Source organism: Tupaia chinensis, unplaced genomic scaffold, assembly GCF_000334495.1.
Source record: "Tupaia chinensis unplaced genomic scaffold, TupChi_1.0 Scaffold000359_1, whole genome shotgun sequence".
NCBI classification, from domain to species: domain Eukaryota; kingdom Metazoa; phylum Chordata; class Mammalia; order Scandentia; family Tupaiidae; genus Tupaia; species Tupaia belangeri.
Window position 1 is genome coordinate 3,337,841 of NW_006159855.1, and position 19,823 is coordinate 3,357,663.

At 48.2% G+C, this 19,823-nt stretch overlaps 1 protein-coding gene across 9 annotated transcripts in view; it reads left to right on the plus strand.

The window, feature by feature from the left end:
- TM6SF1 (transmembrane 6 superfamily member 1) overlaps window positions 1–19,823 on the plus strand; it is a 59,090-nt gene that overhangs the window by 24,713 nt on the left and 14,554 nt on the right. For 2 of the 9 annotated variants that reach the window (XM_027773571.1, XM_014589486.2), the window contains 6 exons: window positions 4,401–4,504; window positions 8,774–8,871; window positions 12,746–12,849; window positions 14,635–14,717; window positions 16,352–16,473; window positions 18,049–18,153. In XM_027773571.1, the coding sequence (XP_027629372.1) occupies window positions 8,851–8,871; window positions 12,746–12,849; window positions 14,635–14,717; window positions 16,352–16,473; window positions 18,049–18,153 (435 nt within the window). In that variant the 5' untranslated portion in view covers window positions 4,401–4,504; window positions 8,774–8,850. Of the gene's footprint in view, window positions 1–10; window positions 187–4,400; window positions 4,505–5,195; window positions 5,336–8,773; window positions 8,872–12,745; window positions 12,850–14,634; window positions 14,718–14,916; window positions 14,983–15,098; window positions 15,152–16,351; window positions 16,474–18,048; window positions 18,154–19,823 lie in introns of those variants that run through there. The other 7 variants (XM_027773569.1, XM_027773570.1, XM_006152856.3 and 4 more) reach the window with 7 other exon arrangements.

Genomic DNA, 19,823 nt, shown 5'->3' on the forward strand with positions numbered 1-19,823 from the left:
TGAATGGCGAGCTCTGAGGGGTGCGGGCGCTGCCGGAAGCTGGGCGGGGCGCCCGGGCGGGATGCGGTGAAGGGCGAACTGCACGGCGGCGGCAATGAGTGCCTCCGCGGCCACCGGGGTCTTCGTGCTGTCCCTCTCCGCCATCCCAGTCACCTACGTCTTCAACCACTTGGCGGCCCTGCACGAGTAAGTGAGCGGGCGCGCGGCGGGGGGTTGCGCAGGGGCGCGGCGGGAGCCCCGGTAACTTTTCAGCTGGGCTTGAGCTGCAGCTGCCGGACAGAGCTCGAGGACGCTCCGGAGCTCCGCACCCAGCCAAGGGCAGCCCTGAGGGTCTGGAGGGCCAGGTCCTCGCCCAGGCTGCCGCAGTTCAGGGCCAAGCGCTGGGCAGTTCTCCCGGCCAGCACCGTGCGGGGTGGCAGGGTGGCGGAGGTCAACCCAGCTATGCCCCTGCCCTTGGGGAGCTCCGGGCCGGTGCGGGAGGAGCAAACCCCAAACTACCGGCCTGGCCTTGGTAGGTGCGCGCCTGTCCCTTTCGCACCGGACAGGCACGTTTCCATGTATGGACTTGCACATACTTATCATTTCTTCTTAATTTTAGAAACCGCTGTGGATGACTAGCAGAAATAGCCCTGAATCCACACATGAGTTAGGCCTGGCTCTGGCCCTGATGGTGTGGCTTGGTCTTAGTTTTCTGGTCGGCCAAGTGGACCAGATTTGCATCCTGTTGCGAGGATCCAGCGAGACCCATTTGTGAAGGCGCGCTGTGCAAGGAAAAGCCCTTCCCAGTGCCTGCCTTGGGGCAGAGGGGGCAGTTCAGTGCTAAGGGCATGGCTGGGCCGTCGAGGGGTCAGGACTCGGGTTCCCCTGTGGGATCAGTGACTAAGCAGCTCCGCACCAGGAGCTGCAGGCCTGGGAGGGCAGTGGGAAGGCACCAGCCTCTGTGCCTCTGCTGTCAGTTGCTTCCCGTAGCGAGGAGGAAGTAACCTGTTACCGTTTCTGCCTCCGCAGTTTGTACTGAGGAAATTGCGTCACTCCGTACCTGCTCCCCCTTCCAGACCTTCCGCTTTGGAGAAGTGTCTGCACGCAGGGCGGTGATGGCCCTCTCGCTGCCCGGACAGCGTCTATGCCTGGTGCTCAGTAGCACGGGCAGTGCCTGTCCTTGGTCTGACCCCGTCTCTGGGCACATCTCCTAGAGGCAGCAGCTCGGGCAGCTGCGTGTGACGTCCCTGTCAATACAGTGCATGGAGGGTCCTGCTCGCCTAAGTGGCTGGGGTGGCTGGGCAGATATTTACCAGCACTGTACTACGGTGTGCTTGGCACGGTTCCAGGTGTTGGAGACAGCCATGAACAAGCCAGAGGTGGTGGAGGAAGTGTGTAGAGACAGATAGGAACAAATATTTAAGCAGGTAGTGATGCCCTACGAAGACGGTAAAATAGGGTGACTGGGAAGGGGGGCTGGTGGTCAGAGAAGGCCTCTTGGAGGTGACGTCTGAACAGTCGAAAGATCTGGGGACAGAGCTTTCCAGTGGGGGGAACGAGGAACAGTGGCAGGGGAAAGAAGTGGTAGGCGAGGCAGATACTGTGGAGGGGAAAGAGGTGAGGCTTGTGAAAGAGGACTGAGGATGACTGCCAGGTTTTGGTCTCAGTCTGGGGACATGGTGATGGCATTTTTGGAGTAGATGGGGTTAGGGAGGGCTGGGCACCATGGAGAACATTGCTAAGCTCTGTGGTGGGTGTTTGGAATCACAGGCTCCAGCCATTCTTCCCATCCTCCAACAGGTTCAAATCCCAGTGGCCTTTGGCTCCTCGCTCTTCCTTCTCCACTGCCTTCCTCCGTCTGTCCCTTTTCCCACAAGTCCCAGGGCTAGCCCCGTACCTGTTCCCTCTTTTCAGTTCTCCCTGGAGCAGGCTTCGCCTGCCCTGGCAGTGTGAGTCTTCTGCCAGTCCCCTGCATATCTGTTATCCTCCATGCCCACCCTCTGCCCCAGGCCTCTGCTCCAGCCAGACGAGGCTGCCTTTGCCCCCTGAGCTCTCTTGCCGCCTCCCCCTTGCTCTCACCGCCCACTGACAGGGCCGCTGCCTTCCTCCTGTCACTGGCTGTTGAAGGCGGGCCTGGACCTGTGGCCACGAGAGCGATCCACTTCTTCCATTTGCGGAGCCTACCTCCGAGTGAGGGGTCTCTCTCTCTCCTCTGAGCCCCCTCGGCCCCTTGACTGCACCCTCTCCCACGAGAGTTAAGTTTCCTGGGGTCAGCACTTACCTTCCCCAGCTGTGGCTCACCTCAGCGTTGTCACCCAGCCAGGCATCCAGTGCATGGTGGATACTCAGTTATGTTGACATTGTTGAGTTGCACTTCCTTCCCGCCAGACTTGTGAAAGTCTGAAAAACAGACAAGGCAAGTTAGGTTGAGAAATCAGAAGAGGGTTGAGGTCTGTCTCCTTCTCTGTCTGTCTCTCTCTCTCTCACACACACACAGCTCATACTCATCCCTACATGCAAAGCGTCTTCCCATAAAAAGGCCTCCATAACCCCTCCCACCACCACGAGGAACCACGTTTTCACCTTGGAGTTGGTCACAGCCCTTGCCAGTTCTCCTCTCCCATCCCGGAGTCCTTGCTGGACCCACTTCCCTGTTGGGAGCAGGCCCTGCACTTTGCCATTGCAGGAAGGTCCCCGGGGACAGTGCCAGGAGGCAGAGATGATCTGCTGCCCTCATTTCTGTTCATGTGTTCCTCCTCCCTAGAGGTGAGAGCACGAGAAGACGCCATGAACCAGTTTACGCTGCCCTCTCGCACTCCAGAACAGCACCGGCCGCAGGACCGTGCTGGTTGCGATGCAGGCCCTTGGTGGGAGCAGGGATGGGGGATTGCCCCCTGACCACCTCCTGCCTCAGGCTGCTCTTCACTAAAACGCCTGTCAGCTTCCACAGCACACCTGACCTCTTGCCTCCTCAAGGGACACCGGCTCAGCATCATGTTCTTGACTCGTTCTGCTTCCTTCTCGTTTGGCTCTTCCCAAGGAGTAGCCTGGGGCAGCCATTACCAGAATGTGAGCTACCAGAAACCTCCTATGTTTTACTATCTCACCTGGACACTGACACAGCCACCCTCCTTATCATAGAACTGATGCGTCCATCGTCCATCATCTATCATCTGTCCATCATTTATCATCCACCCATTCGTCAACTATCCTTCTTTCTTTTCCTCCCTCCTTTCACTTTCTCTCTCCCAGGAGCACATGACAAGGTCTCAAAGTCAGGCTGAGGTGGTATGGAGGCATCGTGCTTGGGGCAGCTCCAAGTGGGTGTGAAGAGGCTCTCATGTAGCAGGTCATCAGAGTGGGCAGGTGGCTCTTTGTCTACAACTGGAAGCTCTTGTCGGTCGGTGCTGGTGGTGTAGAGGGAGAGCATCTCCAGGTAGGAGCCATCCTAGATGGTAGCTCTGAGTCCTCCATGTACACAAGGACCTTTGGTGTCCCCAGGGCCTGCATTACTGCCTACCACAAAGGGATACATGATACACTCTTTAAAAAAAATCCTAGGGGTGTTTTCAATCAATAGGCAGATAAATGCAATGCCATGACTTTCCTAAGGTCAATTAGGCAGCAGTAGGGTGGGTACTGGGGGCCAGGTCTCCTGACGGCTGACTCTGCTCAAGCTCATGCTCTAGGGCTGCCTTGCTGAGCAGGGGCCTTGGCCCTGGTCTTCTTGGTACCTGTCCCTTTCCAGAAGAAGGTCCAGGGGGTGTGTCAATCAAGCCTCATCTTGGTTTCCTTGGCTTGGGGTTGGACGCTAGCCCGTTGGCCTTGAGTCTGGAGTATCGAGTGGACTTCATTCCGGCCTTGGGTCTAGCCCAGACTCTCTTCCTCCCTGGATTTCCTGGCCTTGTCCTCCAACCTGTGTGGTTATACACATGGAATACGGCTCTCCTTGTCTCCCAGGAAGGTGTGCATAGTTATAACACCTGTGTGTCCCTGGAGCTCAGTCTGAGGGCTGCAGCTGGCCAGTAGGGAGGGGACAGATTTGATGGTTAGGGCTGTCAGCTGCGGGGAAACAGGAGTTGGAGGAGCAGTTGGAGGAGAGGCAGGGGGACTGCAGCCCTCCCAGGGAAGGGCTGGGTGGACTGAGAGAGCTCAGACAGATCATCTGTGCACATGAGACAGATGGGCAGGACAAAAGGGGAATGAGGGCCTGGTGGCTCTGGTCCCTGAAAGTCACAGGGCTGTGGCCCAGATGGGCCCACAGGGTGCAGATCAACTTCACTAACTTGTGAGCTGAGGCAGAGGCGGGATTATGTATGAATTACGCAGTGCTGGGAGCAATGCACTCAGCAGTCAGGAAATTCCAGGCATCAATGTGTTCATTTCGATAAGTGACCCCCTCCCTGTTCTGGTCGTTGCAGTTCCTGGACAATTGTAGGGGTTGCTGCCCTCATCCTGCTGCTGGTAGCCCTGCTGGCTCGTGTCCTCGTCAAAAGAAAACCGCCCCGGGACCCACTGTTCTATGGTACGTCTCATGGAGGGAAATGGTTTGTGTGCTTAGTGCCACAGTACTTCGGCCTCAGTCACACATTCCTCTCTGGCTGTGAATACTGAGCCCACTGGTAATGGTGGCTGGAAGTGGTCCCTGCCTCTCCCAGGCTGTGGACCCCACCCTGTCCCAGGTGGGTTCCATGTGCAAGGTTGCTGCCACAGCCAGCCAGTCCTCTTTTCTTCACCACCCCCATCTTCCAGCATGCAATGACCTCTGACCTCTGATCTCTTACCTCAGCTTTTGTATCAGCGCCTTCCTGGACTTTCTGCCTTTAGCCTGCTGTTCGCAGTCCCTTCACCTGGTGCGGAACTTAACTATACGGTGCCTCAGTTTGCACGTTTTGTGGAGAGGAGAATAATTACCTACCATGGAGAGTGGGTACGAACACAAGATAATATTTATAAAGTACATTTTAGGTCATTCAGAAAGTCAGGACATATTTTTCTGTGTGTTTTCTTTTTTTAATTATGTTAACTTTATTTATGATGATGATGATGATTTTCCAGTTTGATCAGACAGAGAAAGGAGGGAGCGAGAGCAAGAGTGAGAGAAGAAAAGCAAGAAAGCAAGCCACCAGGTCAAGGACTTGAACCATGATTGGCCATGTGGGAGTCCAGCGCCTTCAACCATGATGCCACCTGCCAGCCTCTTTTTCTATGGTTTTCTATGCAAAAATATGTCATGACTTTCCCAAGACCCAACAGAACAGTACCTGGTAAATACACAGTCTTGTACCACTTGACAAGGGGGATCTGTACCCAGAAACACACTGGCAGGTGATTTCGTCATCGTATGCACATCACAGTTGAGTACTCACACAGACCTCGCCTCTACACGCTGGGCCTAGGCAGAGCCTGCTGCTCCACTGTTGTACACGCGGTCTGTCCTTGGCAGAAACGTTATGTGGCCATGACTACCTGTGGGTTTTCGACAGCTAAAGGGCCATTGAGCACTCGTAGTGTGCCTCGTGGCTTTGAGCACTTTAGCAGTATTATTTTACTTAATCCTCACAGTCCCTCAACTTTCAAATAAAGAAGCTGGCTCAGAGATGCTAAAAGTGGGGTGGAAGTCACTCAGCTAGTGAGAACGGCATTGACTCCTGAAGCCCATGCATTTTCTTTCCTTTTTTTTTTTTTTAAAATTGTTTTTGCCATAGGGTGCATACATTCCCTAGAGAGAGGCAGAGCGAGGGAAAGTGAGAAATCACTTCTCCTGGGGGATGGCCATGTTGCAATCCCTTTTCCTCTTTTCTCCGCTTGGGTTTTTGAGTTTTTTTCAAGCCACTGGGTCAGGGACTTGAACTATGGTCTACCTTGTGGAAGCCCAGTGCCTTAGCCACCTGCTGGTCCCAGCTCATGCATTTTCATTGTGGCTGCGGCTTAAAGCAAAGCTACTCCTGGCCTTTGAGCACTGCCTGTGCCGGTTGCCTTGGTAAACATTTTGTATTAGCACTGCTTCAGCAGTGGTACCTCTCAAACAGCCCCTTAGTCTGTTTCCTTTAGCAGCACTGACTTTCCCTGTTCACATGTCAGTGGACTGGTGGGGACTGCCCTGCTTCAGGACACAGGTGGACTCAGGGCTGTTCCAGGTATCTCTGCTCTTGGACCAGCAGCTCCCCAGGGCATGCCCTTCTCAAGGCAAACACAGAGGCACAGAGGGGCAGGTGGGAAAAAAGAGAGGTCTCTTAAGGCTTTGGCCTGGAGCTGGCACTGCCACTCTCATCCATGTGCCACTGGCCAAAGTAGTCACAGGGCCGAGCCCATCATCAGTGGTGAGGGGAGCGTTCTCTGCCCACAGTGGACCTTGGCAGGGGGGAGGAGGGGAGAAAGGAATTGTAACTAGTGTCTAAAAACGAATTCACATATGAAAACTCGGATGCACAGAGAAATGATGTCGCTTGTCTAAGGGTTCATAGCCAGACAGATGCGCTGGGCCTGCCTCACATTTGAGGCCCATGTCCTTTTGTGTGACCTAGGCCACTTGGCCTGGGCCTGGCCTTGCCTGCCATTGCAGACTGGTCTCCTTTGGTGTCTGTCCCTCCTGTCCTCCTCGCTCCGTGGCCCCCACACTGAGCTGTACTGATGTCTCTCCCACTCCCCCACACCTCAGCCCTCTTCTTTGTCTCTGTTAGAGCTCTGAGTACCCTGCAGCCCCAGGGTCCAGCGCAGACCAGACTCCGTGTCCCTGCCATCTGTAACACGACACCCGTCAGAAGCAATTATTGGTAGACTACGTGCTGCACACTTGCTTTCCTGGGAGACGCAGGGTTACTAATCACCTGGGAACCTTCCGAGAAATGAGTGTCAGAAAGTGACACTGTCAGTGAGAACTGGGACATAGGTGTCCACAAAGGCTCAGGGAAGGCATGGTCTGCAGGACACACATGGGCTTTTCACTCTTCCTGGGGAAAACGTGAACTCTTAGACTTCTGGCTGCATACTCAGCCGGGCCACCTCCATTCTGTGTGGAGTACCCTTTCCCAGTCTCCTCTCTCCTTCTCTGTTCACAGCTCTTCCCATACCTACCACTAGATTTTCCACTGTCTGTGCCCATCACGTAGTCTAGGACACCAGTTTGTTGAACTCAGAAATGCAGTTTTCTTTTCCTTTTTTAAAAAAATTACCAGGGGGTGCATGTGTGTTCCAGAGAGAAACAGAGACAGAGGGTGGGGAGAGGGAGAAAGCATCCCCAGAAATGTTTTCTCCCTCCCCAGTTGGGTATAGTCACACTGTAATCCCTTCTCCTCTATTTCTCCCTTTTGTCGGGATTTTGGACATGGACACACATGCACCTGGTGTGTTTTTCAAGCTGCCTAGCTGAGATTTGAACTGTGAGGTCAGCCATGTGGGATCTGACTCCCTCAACCACCAGGTTATGGGGCCAGACCCCAAATGCAAGTTAACATGCACTAAATTTGATAACTACTTTTTTTTTTTTTAAAAAAAGATTTATTTAATTTTATTTATTCATTCATTTTATTTTATTTTGACCAGAGAGAGAGAGTGAGAGAGAGAGAGAGGGAAAGTGAGAAAGCAAGCCACCAGGTCTGGGACTTGAATCGTGGTTGGACATGTGGGAGTGTCCAGTGCCCTAACCACCATACCACCTGTTAGTCCCCTGATCACTACTTTTTAAAAAGTATTATTCTGGGACCAGTAGTTGATGTAATGGCAATGTCGCTGGACTCCCACGTAGTTGATCACAGTTCGAGTCCCGGAACCAGCGGTTTAAACTCACGCTGGGCGTGTGTGCATGCATGCCCAAGATCCTGAGAGAATGGAAGAGAAGGGATTGTGGTGTGGCCATCCCCCGAGGGGTGATTTTTTCCTTTCTGTCTCTTTGTCTCCTTTGTGCCCTATAGCAGAAAGAAAAAAAATGCTCTCCATAAAAAAAGTATTACTCCTTAGTTATTTGTTGCTAGTAGTTTTAAGTCAGTTTAGGAGGGTCTCACAATTGTAATGATATTCTCTAGAGAGCTCTAGCTTTCCTTTGTCAGCTGTACCATCTTTTTTTTAAAAAAAAAATTTATTTAATTTAATTTGTTATTACTATTGTTTTTTTAAAAAATTTGACCAGAGAGAGAGAGAGAAAGGGAAAGTGAGAAAGCAAGCCATCAGGTACAGGACTCAAACTGCGATTGTCCATGTGGGAATCCAGTGCCTTTAACTACCATGCCACCTGCTGGCCCCCAGTTGTACCATCTTATGTTCAGTATTTAAATCACTTTTTTTCTAAAAGCATTTGTCATTTGGACATTGGCCCCTCTGTCGTTAAGATCTTTGATGTGGAAGAGGCAAACACATTGGACAATCTTGGTAATCATTGCGACAAGTCACGTATTCCAAGTCATTATTTCAACCTGCTGTCACCTCTGCTTCCCTGACCCTCAGTTACTGCCCAGGTGGGATGTGGGTTTGGTTCTGGACAGTCACTCGAAGGGCAGTGGAGGATGGGTGGGAATAACCTGGTGCAGTCTTCTGCCATGCAGCCAGTGGTTGCTTTGTCATTCTCTACCTTTGCTACGTGTGTTTCCTCAGGGTGAGCGCTGAGGCAGGGTTGGGGAGGTCCATGGCCCCAGGTGAGATCCAGCCAGATGTGCAGGGTGTAAGCTCCATCAGCGCTGACAATGTCTGCGGCATCTTCTGGAAAATGGAAACAGCCCATCATTACTGGCCAACGCCAAGCTCGCTGTGATTGCCTCCTGCATGAGCTCTTTCTAAACTGGTGCTTTCCTTGCCCTAGTGTACGCGGTGTTTGGATTTACCAGCGTGGTGAACCTCATCATAGGACTGGAGCAAGATGGAATCATTGATGGATTCATGACACACTACCTGAGAGAGGTATGGACCTGCTAGTGGTTCTGAGTGGACACAAAGGGTCAGTCACCCAGCCCAGTCCTCAGAGACAGAGGTCTTCTCATTTAGTGTGTGTCCATTTCCAGTAATAGGCCTCGGCCACTTAGTCACACAGAATGTGAAGCCGAAAGGGAAGAGATCATGGCGGGATGGCAGGGCCAGTTGTGTTCAGCACTCAACTCTACAACTCCTTCCTCACTCCTGACCCTCCACACAACCTACCCTTTCCTTTTATTTGTATTTAATATAAACAAGGTACTTTAATTCAGTATTTGTGTGTCCATTCATACATCACAATCTCAGAATGCCCAAGTAGTCTTAATTTTGTAAAATGCCAAACACTGAGAACTTAATGAAATTATCTGATTGTATGATTAACACTCTCCCCACCCCCCAATACACACATACAAATCATGGCATTACAGAGCTACCTTCACTCACAAGAGCAAATCCTGCTTATTTAATTTAATTTAATTTAATTTAATCTTATTCAGTCCTAGAGAGGTTAAGTGACATACTCAAGTTCACACAGGAAATAGGAACAGAGCTGGAAGTTTGGTCTCCATCTGTGTTTCCGACAATGGGCAGCTCCGTATGCAAGCTAAGGGAGTTTGGATTGTGTCCCGTATGTGAGGGGAAATTTCCAACCAGGGAAGGATGCAGTCAGCTTTCAGAAGAATGGGCTTGTGGGGAAGGGTCAATACCACAAGCTTGGCACCAGCTAAGAAGTATCCGGAGGGCCAAGAAGAGGATGAAGGTGGCCAGAGGTGACACACTGGCAATGAGGAAGAGATGAACTGCAGAAAATGTATTCAAGTTTATTTCTTGAGAGAGAGAGTGAAAGGGGCAGCATCCTTAACAGTGTCTTGGTGCCATGATCTACCCTGAGCCTTCAGCTAGCCCTGGGTTATGGGGTGATCGAGGTGTGCAGTGTACTCAGAGGGGTCTCTGGCCTTGAACTAGGGATACTCTTGTGTGGGATTATCGTGTAGAGCGCTGAGTCTTATCATCGCACCACCACCACAATTCAGAGATTTTTGAGTGGATGGAATGAGCAGGACTTGGGGACAAGTTGGGGGTGATGGGGAAGTTAAGGTCCAGGATGACTTCCTGATTTCTGCTTTGGAATTTGGAAGAGTGCTGGTAATGTTAAACCAGAAAAAGGAGGGACTCAGTTCTGCAGGAATTTGTTAACTGACTCTGGGAGTAAGGAGACCTGCTTCTCCTCCAGAAGCTTCCTGTCTGATGTGGAGGGAGATGACCTCACTGTAGGTGTAGTAATGGAGACCCAGGGTAGGCACAGAGGAGGAATTAACTCTGGGAACAGTCAGGGAAGGCCTCATCAAGTTTGTGACTTTCCTGTCATATTTTCTGGATGGCCATGGCAGTGGAGTAAACATTTTGGGATAGACCGAGAAAGCAGGAAGTCATTCCAAGGAGAAAGCACAGCTTTGGTGAAGTCTTGGGGAGGAGAAGGAACATGTCTTCCCCTGGGGACATGTGGCTTTCCAGGTCCTTCAGAGACATCCTGGCAGCTGTCCCAGCCAGTGGAGCTTCGCAGGTCTTAGCTCAGAGAACGGTCTTGGCAGAGATTGGGGGTGTCATCTGAGGAAAGTTGTACCTGAAGGTTTGAGAGGAGAGGAGCTTGCCCAGGAGAAGGTGGAGAGAGAGAGAATGCTGAGGTTGGGACTCTTAGAGACTATGGCCAGAAGACCAAGAATATCTGAAGTGGAGTGTGTGTGTGTGTGGCAGGCAAGAAGTATTGGATCTTTGGAAAAGACCTAGAAAAAATTATGTTTTTTTTCTTAGGCAAAAATGTGTTATGATTTTTCCAACAACCTAACAGAAGGAAAATCCAGGGAAGGGGTGCATCTGTGAGCCCAGAGGAGAGAGATCTTAGGAAGGAGCTGGCCGCTAAGAGGGCTAGAGGGTGAGCTAGGGAAGGTGGCAGCACTGGGGCAGATGAGGTCTGAGAAGGGAGATTGGAGGGTCGTGATAGAAAGGTCTACAGGGTCAGGGTCCCACAGAGGAAATAGGGTTTGGTCCCAGAGGTGGTGACAAGCTTCGGGAGGTTTTAGAGCAAAGGAGTGACATGCCAAGAGCCAGACCTCCAAATCTTCATGAGGCACAGACGTGTGGCGATGGGGAGGAGGAAACCACTTAGGAATGCAGCAGTGGCTCACTGAGGGACAGAATTTGATCTAGCCTGTACTGACGTTATGATGACAAAAATGGATAAGATTTGCCCAAAGGTTACACAGGAGAACAAGGAATAGACAAGTGGCCCTGTGGTTTTGTCCTGGGTGAGCTGAGAGGTATTACCATTAACAGAGAGAGGCCAGGTCCGTCAAAAGAGGGGAGAAGCTGGTGAATTGAGTTCAAGTGAGTTTGAGGGACACATGGCCCATGCAGTTAAGGATATTCTTCAAACCACCAGGACAGGCCAGTGCTGGCTCCACCTGCCAGGTGTGTAGGCATGGATGCTTGACACATGAAATGAGCTGCAAGTGTCCTGCCAGAACACCTAGGGAAGAAATGGCTTGGCCAGCACTGAGTACAGAAGTCCACTGTGGTGGGCTCTCTTCCTCTGTGATTTTACTTTGATTTGATCTATGGGGACAGATGATAGAGCATTCCTTGCTCCAGGGAAGCATGGAGCTTCAGAGAATGGTCATGTGGTGGCTGGTTGAGCTGCACGCTTCCTTGATGTAGAGAGGACTTGGGGAGACTTGCTAGGCAAGCCAGGAGAGTGTGATGGGGAAGGGAGTGGAAACGAAACAGTGGAGCTGGAGCAACACTAAATCATAACACAAAACAGTGATCTAGTAGCCACCTGGAAATGGAAGCACCTGGAAAAGGGAATGTAGTTCATCATATCGTCCATGTTTGCAAAATTAAAAATCTCTCAGGAGCAGAATGACTCTTCTTGGTAGTACGGGAGGAATTCAAAAAGTCTGAAAAAATGAAATTAAAAGGTGAGTTTATTTTGGTGCAAGGATTTTAAAAATAATTATTTAATTCTATTTATTATTATTATTATTTAAAAATTTGCTTTAGGGCACCAGAGAGAGGGAGAGAAGGCAAGTGTGAAAGCAAGTTGCCTGGTCTGGGACTTGAACCACAGTCAACCATGTGTGAGTCCAGTACCTTAATGACCATGCCACCTGCTGGCCCCAGTGTAAAAAATTTTTGAAATCCCAAGTTTTTTCATAATACATATTTTCCATTAATTTTTGAAGGTCTCATACAGTCTCTGCTAGATACTAGCTATCTGACCATAGGCAATTCTTGTTACCTCTTAGAGCTTTGTTCTGATCTGCAAAATGGAATCAGTCACACGTCTATACTATATGGTTGTTGGGAAGGCTGGATGAGGGAGTGGTGTGAGGCTCTGAGTATGGCTCCTGGCTCTGTGTGTATCTATGGGGGGACAAGTCCCATTCTCATGCCTAGTCTTGGGAACCACGCACGGCATGAGCATGGATTATGATGGTCGGCCAGTATCTCTGGTGAGCAAGCTACTCCTTGGTCACGCTTTTTGGCTGTAGCCAAGCACCTTTCATCACAGATTTGGTCTGGCTTCAGTGAGTCTGCCATACAGCCAGGACTGCCCAGTCACCTGTCTCTGTAGCACTGAACAAACCTGGGTTGATACTTCCTGTGCTCACCAGCCAGGCAGGATCCTCTTATGGCAGACTGGTTTGGGCAGCTGGAGGGTAGTTACATTTTCATGTTCCTATTACCACTTTTTAATTTTGTGAGAAGAGTTCTGCTATTTGATTTTACTTCCAATACAGGTCTAGTGTTTTGTATTTAAATGTCTTATTTAAAGTGAATTTCTTTATAATGCTTTCCACAGGGCGAGCCGTATCTGAACACTGCATATGGGCACATGATCTGCTACTGGGATGGCTCTGCTCATTATCTGATGTACCTAGTGATGGTGGCAGCCATAGCATGGGAGTAAGTCAGTCCGCCTGGTGTGGGCACCTTTGCCACCTTAGCCACTGATAAGCGGGTATGTAAGGAAAATGGGTGGACAGAGGCAAATGCACATACAGGTACACTTGAACGTGAACAGACATGCCATGGGTACCAGCTGGACATGACTTTGTTCTGGAACCACTGCCTTTTGAACATGTATCTTGGGTTGCTGTTCAACCACAGTGCAGGCGGGCAGACCTCTAAGCTTCCTGACTCTGTTCTTTTACAAGAACAGTCTCATTTTCAGGAATGAAAGCTGAGCACATTTTAATTAAAAACTTTGATCTCATTGCAGTTCAGTTTCTCTTTCCTGTTGAGGCTTGGGGGTCTGCACTGAAGCTTGGAGGTATAGCTTTACACTCCTCAACTCGCTCTGATTTGTCGGGAGCATGTGTGTAATCTTGGGTCGAAGGAAGGGGGCAGTCTCATGTGGTGCCTTCAATCATGATCTGCTAGTGGTGTCCTTGGGGCACAGGTGTGAGTTCTTGCAGATCTTACCACAGGAACCTTTGCATCATCCCAGGGTATGAGTAAGCAGTGCTTTCTCTGGCTGAACTGGTGACTTCCAGCCCATTGTGGCCCATGTTGCTCCTTTCTGCTGGAGTCCCTGTGGGACATACTCTCCAAGGAGGGAATCCTTTCAAAAGGGCTCAAGTGCAGCTACCTTCTCAAGTGTATGCGAGGTTAGACAAAGTCGGTTATGCATTGCCGCCAGGTAGTCGGTTCCTGCCAGGTAGTCGGTTGAAACACAGCTGGACCAGCGGTTCTCCCTTTCTCCTCAAGCACTGGAGGTTATAGCTCCAGTTAATGCTTGACTGTCCTCCTGCTGACAATCCTTCTCACTGTGAACAAGCCTTCCGGGGTCAGCTGCATTGGGCTTGGGGGCTGGGACAGGACAGGAAGCACACAGTATTCTCCACTTCTGTTTCCCTTCAGAGAACCTCCTTTTCAGTTCCTCACAGCCTCTTATGTAGTATGGAGTTGGGTCATGGTAGTTGTCAGTTGAAGGAACTTCTGTAAACAGTGAAGATTAAAGGCATGCCTAGCAGCCCATTTTAGAATGTGGGGTACATGTCATGTATTATTTTCACCTTTAAAGTGCTTTGGCCAAAATTTGTAACATCGGGGAAAATCCATTTTACATATTGATACTCATAATGATTTAAAGTGTGGATCCAGTTTCTTTTCTTTTCAACCTCCTTTTCCCTTTCACACTGTCAGTTTCTTTTTAGAGGTTTTTGCCTTAGGGTGTGTGCACTCCCAGAGACAGAGAGAAAGTGAGAAACCACCCTCAATGGGGGATGGCCACACCACAATCCCTTCTCCATTCTTCTCCAGGGCTCTTAGGTATGCATGCACATGTACCCAGCATGAGTTTCAAGTCATCAGGTCCAGGACTTGAACCTCAGTCAGCCACGTGGGAGTCCAGTGGCGTAACCGCTATGCCATCTGCTGACTCCATGCTGTGAGTTTTTTGCTCACAGAAGTAAATATGAAATGCAGGAAATGCAGGAAGACATGCTGCAATTTAACACACCAATGTAGAAGCATAATTTCTTAAGCAGGAGGACACACAAAAGTTCTACAGTGTATCATATGTGGAAATGAAGAGATCACCAGGGTTTCTTGTTTGATTTATTAATCTTCATTCAGTAACTTTTGATTGATGTATTCACTAGAATAAGAAATAATATCGAGGATCATCTTTTGCTATTTTAAGACAAATGCACTAAGTCAAATTTTTTGTTTTTGTTTTTGTTACAGGGAGAGTTACAGAACCATAGGCCTATATTGGGTTGGATCAATTATAATGAGCGTTATTGTTTTTGTACCAGGAAACATTGTAGGTAAGAAACTTATTTTAAATTCAGTCCTTTTCTGTGTATTTTTAAAAAAGAATTATTTACTTACTTTTATTATTGTTATTTTAAAATTTGTTACAGGGCGTGTGCACTCACCAGAGAGAGTCAGAAAGAGGGAAAGTGAGAAAGCAAGCAGTCAGGTCCCGGACTCAAACTGTGGTTCGCCATGTGGGAGTCCAGTGCCTCAGTGACCATGCCATCTGCTGGCCCCAATCTCACCTTTCAAGAAATGCTTTTGAGCATTCAAGAAGTATGCACTGAATAATTAGACAATCTGATATCAGTGATTCTTGACTCTTTAGAAGGACTTAGAGGGTGCGAGTATGGCATTTGTGGTTATAATAATTGTGCACATATTTCTTACAGCTCCTTCTATTATATGGGGCACTGCAAAAAGACTGTGGAAAGAGAATTAAAGTGTGAGTTTATTTTTGGCACAAAACATTTAAAATCTGTGCATTTCTAAATGTTACAAGAAGCTGTGTGTACTTGCCAGAGATGGAGAAGGAGAGAGTACAACCCAGTGGGGCATGGTCATGCCACTATCTCTTCTCCATGTCTCCATCCTGTTGGGATTCTAGGCATATTTTTCAAGCTGTCAGGGCTGGGACTCTGGCTGTAGTTGGCTATGTGGGATCCAGTTCCTTTAATCATTATGCTACAGTGCTGGTCTATATAGTTTATGATACTCAATTTTTTCTTTGAGGTTTTTGCCATAGGGCGCGTGCACTTGCCAGAAAGACAGAAAGAGACAGAGAGACAGAAAGTGAGAAATCACCCCCCAAGGGGGATGGCCACGCTGCAGTCCCTTCTCCTCCATCCTCCTCTTGGGATCTTGGGCACACACGCACATGTGCCCAGCGTGAGTTTAAGCCACTGGGACCAGGACTCATTGACTACATGGGAGTCCAGTGACATAGCCATTAAGCCAACTGTTGGTCCCAGATACTCATTTTTTTTTTTTTAAGGGAAATTTTTGCTGTAGGACATGTGTGCTTGCTGGAGAGAAAGAGACAAAGTAAGAAATCTCGCCCTCCCCCCCGGGGGGGTGGGGATGGGGATGGCCACGCGGCAATCCCTTGTTCATTTTTCCTCTTGGGATTTTTGGGCATGCACACACTTGCACCCAGTATTGAGTTTTAAGCTGCTGGTGCCAGGAATCGAACCACAGTCAACTACGGTCAACTACCAGTGACATAACCATTATGTCACCTTCTGGTCCCATAATACTCATTTTCTTTTTTTTAAAGAGAAATTTTTGCTATAGGGCATGTGCACTGGACTCCCATGTAGTTGACTGTGGTTTGAGTCCCAGACACAATGGCTTAAACTCACGCTAGGCTCATGTGTGTGTGCCCAGGATCCCAAGTGGAAAGTGGAGAAGGGATTGCAGCATGGCCATCCCCCCTGGGGGGTGATTTCTCGCTTTCTGTCTCTATGTCTCTGTCTGGTGAGCGCACACACCCTATAGCGAAAATCTCTCAAAAAAATTTTTTTTTCCATTAAAAATGTTGTCAGAGAAATCTTAAGTCATTTGAGACAGGGCAGTATTCTAAATGTTACTTATGTTTAACTATGCTTTTGATAAACTTTTGACTTTCTCTTTCTCTTTTCAATAGGGAAGTATGGAACACGAATTTGCCCTGCTTTTTTCTTAAGCATACCATATACTTGTCTTCCTCTCTGGGCTGGTTTCAGAATCTATAATCAGTCATCAGAAAGTTACAATTATCCCTCAAAGGTGATTTTATTAAGCTTAAATGTAGCTCTTCTCAGACCCACTGAGCTCACTCACATTTACTGGTCACTGGATTGAGCTGTGCCTAAATATACTGTAGCATTTGGGATACTGAATCAGCATGACTGTGCCTATTAATCAATGTTAGTTTACGTCTTAGTTAGGGAGCCAAGTTGGTCTGTTTCTGTATGGATTCATCTACTTCAACTGGCCAGGCCATACTTTTGGGGACTGTGCCAGAAGTATGTGTCCCAGTGGTTGCACTAGCCCTTACATCAGCTTGTGTGTTAGTGTGCTAAGTGAAGTCTAGAGTGGGTGGTTTGTCTAGGGTTAATGACCTGGATGACGAACACCTGGGCACCTTGACATCTGTGCATGTACTGCCCCGGGAAGAGGCTGGAGAGAACTGCTACTGGAGGTAGTCCACGTGGCCATCGGGTTCAATTCCCAAGAGATCCAGGTACATGGAGACTGGCTGCAGGATATCTTCTGAGACAACTCCCTTCTATTCACAGCCAAGTTGTTCAAGGCAAACTCTGTTAAGGGCTTAATTTCTAAGCTAGTGACATCCTTCCAAGTATCTCTTCCTTTTACAGGTATCAGATTCTTAAGAAAACACTTGAAGTGACACTGATAAAGTATGAATTGCTAGAGACAATCAGTAATCATCATTTTATAAAAAGATTATAAATATAGAAGAATTCATTGAACTATTTCGATTTACATACACTTCATTTGGAAACAAACAGACACTTTGTAAGCTCAGGTTGGCACAGTGACAGCTGGCATGACCTTACATCCCTTTGAGGAACAAAGTGGTTGTTAAAAAGAAAAAAACAAATTGTAACCTGTGTCTTAGTCCTGGCTCCACTGCTTTCAAAGACTCCATGTTAGCATGTCCACAGAGTGTTCATGCCATAAGACACACGGATCCATTTATTATTACTAATTTCAATATTAAAACAGCGATGGCCAGGGCCACGGGCACTGCAGTACAGTGCTGAGGAACATAAATTCATTATTACTGTGAAGCAATTTGGTAGTGTAACCAAGCTTAACAACTGAACCATTCAACCTAATAATTCCATTTCTAGGACCCTATCCTAAGAAAATAATCAGAAAGATGATGTCAGAGATTTATGATCCAACTGACTGACAATGCATTTCTTAGAATGTACCCCCATTTGTTGTTAAGGAATGCATGACTGTATACATGTGTGTCTATGACTGCAAAAGTGCACCAACTTTAACAGTGCTTGGCATATTTATAATTTACTTTCACATTTTTTCTTATTCAAATGAGTGTATATTAACAATCATGAAAATTATTGGAATTAAGGGAAAAAAATACAGAATCAGAGCTATATGGGCCCTTAAGACCACCTGGCCCCCAAATCTTCATTTTACAGATGAGGACACAGATTTGAGGAGGAACTCATATTCCTAAAGTTCCACGGCCAGTGGCTTATGATACAAATTGTGAACCTTCAGAATTCTTTAATCCATCATCATGGCATTTAATGTTTCAGATTCTTCGGTACTTTGGGCCTGCTTGCTAGTTATAAACTCTATTTTTAGGTTGTTCAAGAAACCCAAGCAAAGGACTTACTGCGAAGACCCTTTGATTGCATGTTGGCTGTGTGTGTTCTCCTGGCAATGGGATTTTCTCTCTTCAGAGGCTTGGTAAGAATAACAGATCAACCAAACATTGTTGTACTGTTAATGCTTCTTTTGGTTCCTTTGATAATCCTTCTTTAAATGTAAATGTCTTTGATTAGGGTGATATCCTAGGAGACCAGGAGAGCTGTGGCACAGAACATCCTTGTGTTCTCTGGAGTATAAGTAGTGGGCTTGAGGAAGGGGTGCCAGGTCAGTAATTCACATGTATGGAGGGTCATAAAAATTTCTTACTGGGAAGAGTTGCTTTGGGTTACTTAAGCTCAGGTTTGGGTGCAGTAAAGGGCATGTGGACATTGCCTTTTTCTTTTTTCTCTTTAGCCGTATTACAGTGTCGAGGTTAAGAACCATGGGTTTGGAGTCAGAATACTGATCATAAGCTCTGTGGCCTTGGAAAGACTACATAACCTCTTTGATCCTCAGTTTTGTCCTCTGTAAGGTAGTTCCTATTTTGATCAGTCAGTAGAGGGCCTTATACTCAGTGCTCAGTAATGATTGCTGTTACTATTGTTACTATGAGTGATCTTTCACCATGCCCAAGATTCATGATTTATTCTTAGTAGAAATAAATTTGAACATCTCATAACTGTAATGGCTAACTGCATTCAGCTTCCATGACTGATCATTCTAAGTCTGAGTGTTGCACAACACTTGAGCAGAGTGGCAAGGGTAGCTGATATAGTTATTTATAGTTTCAGGATCCTTGGGCTGTAAGGGGTCTGTGCAGTTGGCTGGGTTCAGGAAGAGAAGCTGTTTTAGTTGTCCCTGTGCATTATTAGAAACTTTTTTTTTTTTGAGAGATTTTCACTGTAGGGCGCGTGCGCTCGCCAGACAGAGAGAGACATAGAAACAGAAAGCGAGAAATCACCCCCCAGGGGGGATGGTCACGCCGCAATCCCCTCTCCTCCATTCTCCTCTTGGGATCTTGGGCACGCATGCACATGCGCCCGGCGTGAGTTTTTTAAACCACCGGGTCCGGGACACGAACCGTGGTCGACTACGTGGGAATCCAGCGACACAGCCATTACGCTAACTGCTGGTTCCCCATTGTTAGAAACTTCTTGGAGGAGAGTTGGCTAATAGAAGGGGCACAGGGGAGGGAAATGAAGGCAAGGCCATCAGCTTTGCTCAGACCACTGGGCTACCGAAATCATTCTTTGGTTAGTTACAATTCCTAAACAAACAGCAACAATAATGAGCCCCACTATATTTGTACTGTATCCACTTCCGCTTCCCCATGCATGTAAGAAAACTGTACACCTGTGGGTGTGTGTGGGGCAGAGCTTTTGCATATGAGTTTTTGGGTTGGAGCCCATTTTTACCAACTCTGCAATGGGCCCCTATGTTCATCTTTTATCAGGTATGACATTTATAGCCAAGGATATAAGGAAGGGTGCCTCACGGAAGGGGACCTAGAGAAGACCTAGTAATGCGCTAGAGAAACTTTTCTACTCTGTGGCTTAAGTCTACTCTGCTGTTAAAAAAATCTTTCTTTTTTTCTCATTTGACACAGAGAAAAAGTGAGAAAGCAACTTCCCAGGGGTGATGGCCACACTGCAATCGCTTCTCCTCCATTCTCCTCTCAGGATTTTAGGCACACAAGCACATGCACCTGACTTATTTCTAGCCACTGTGTCTGGGACTCGAACCCTGTAGTCATCCACATGGGATCCAGC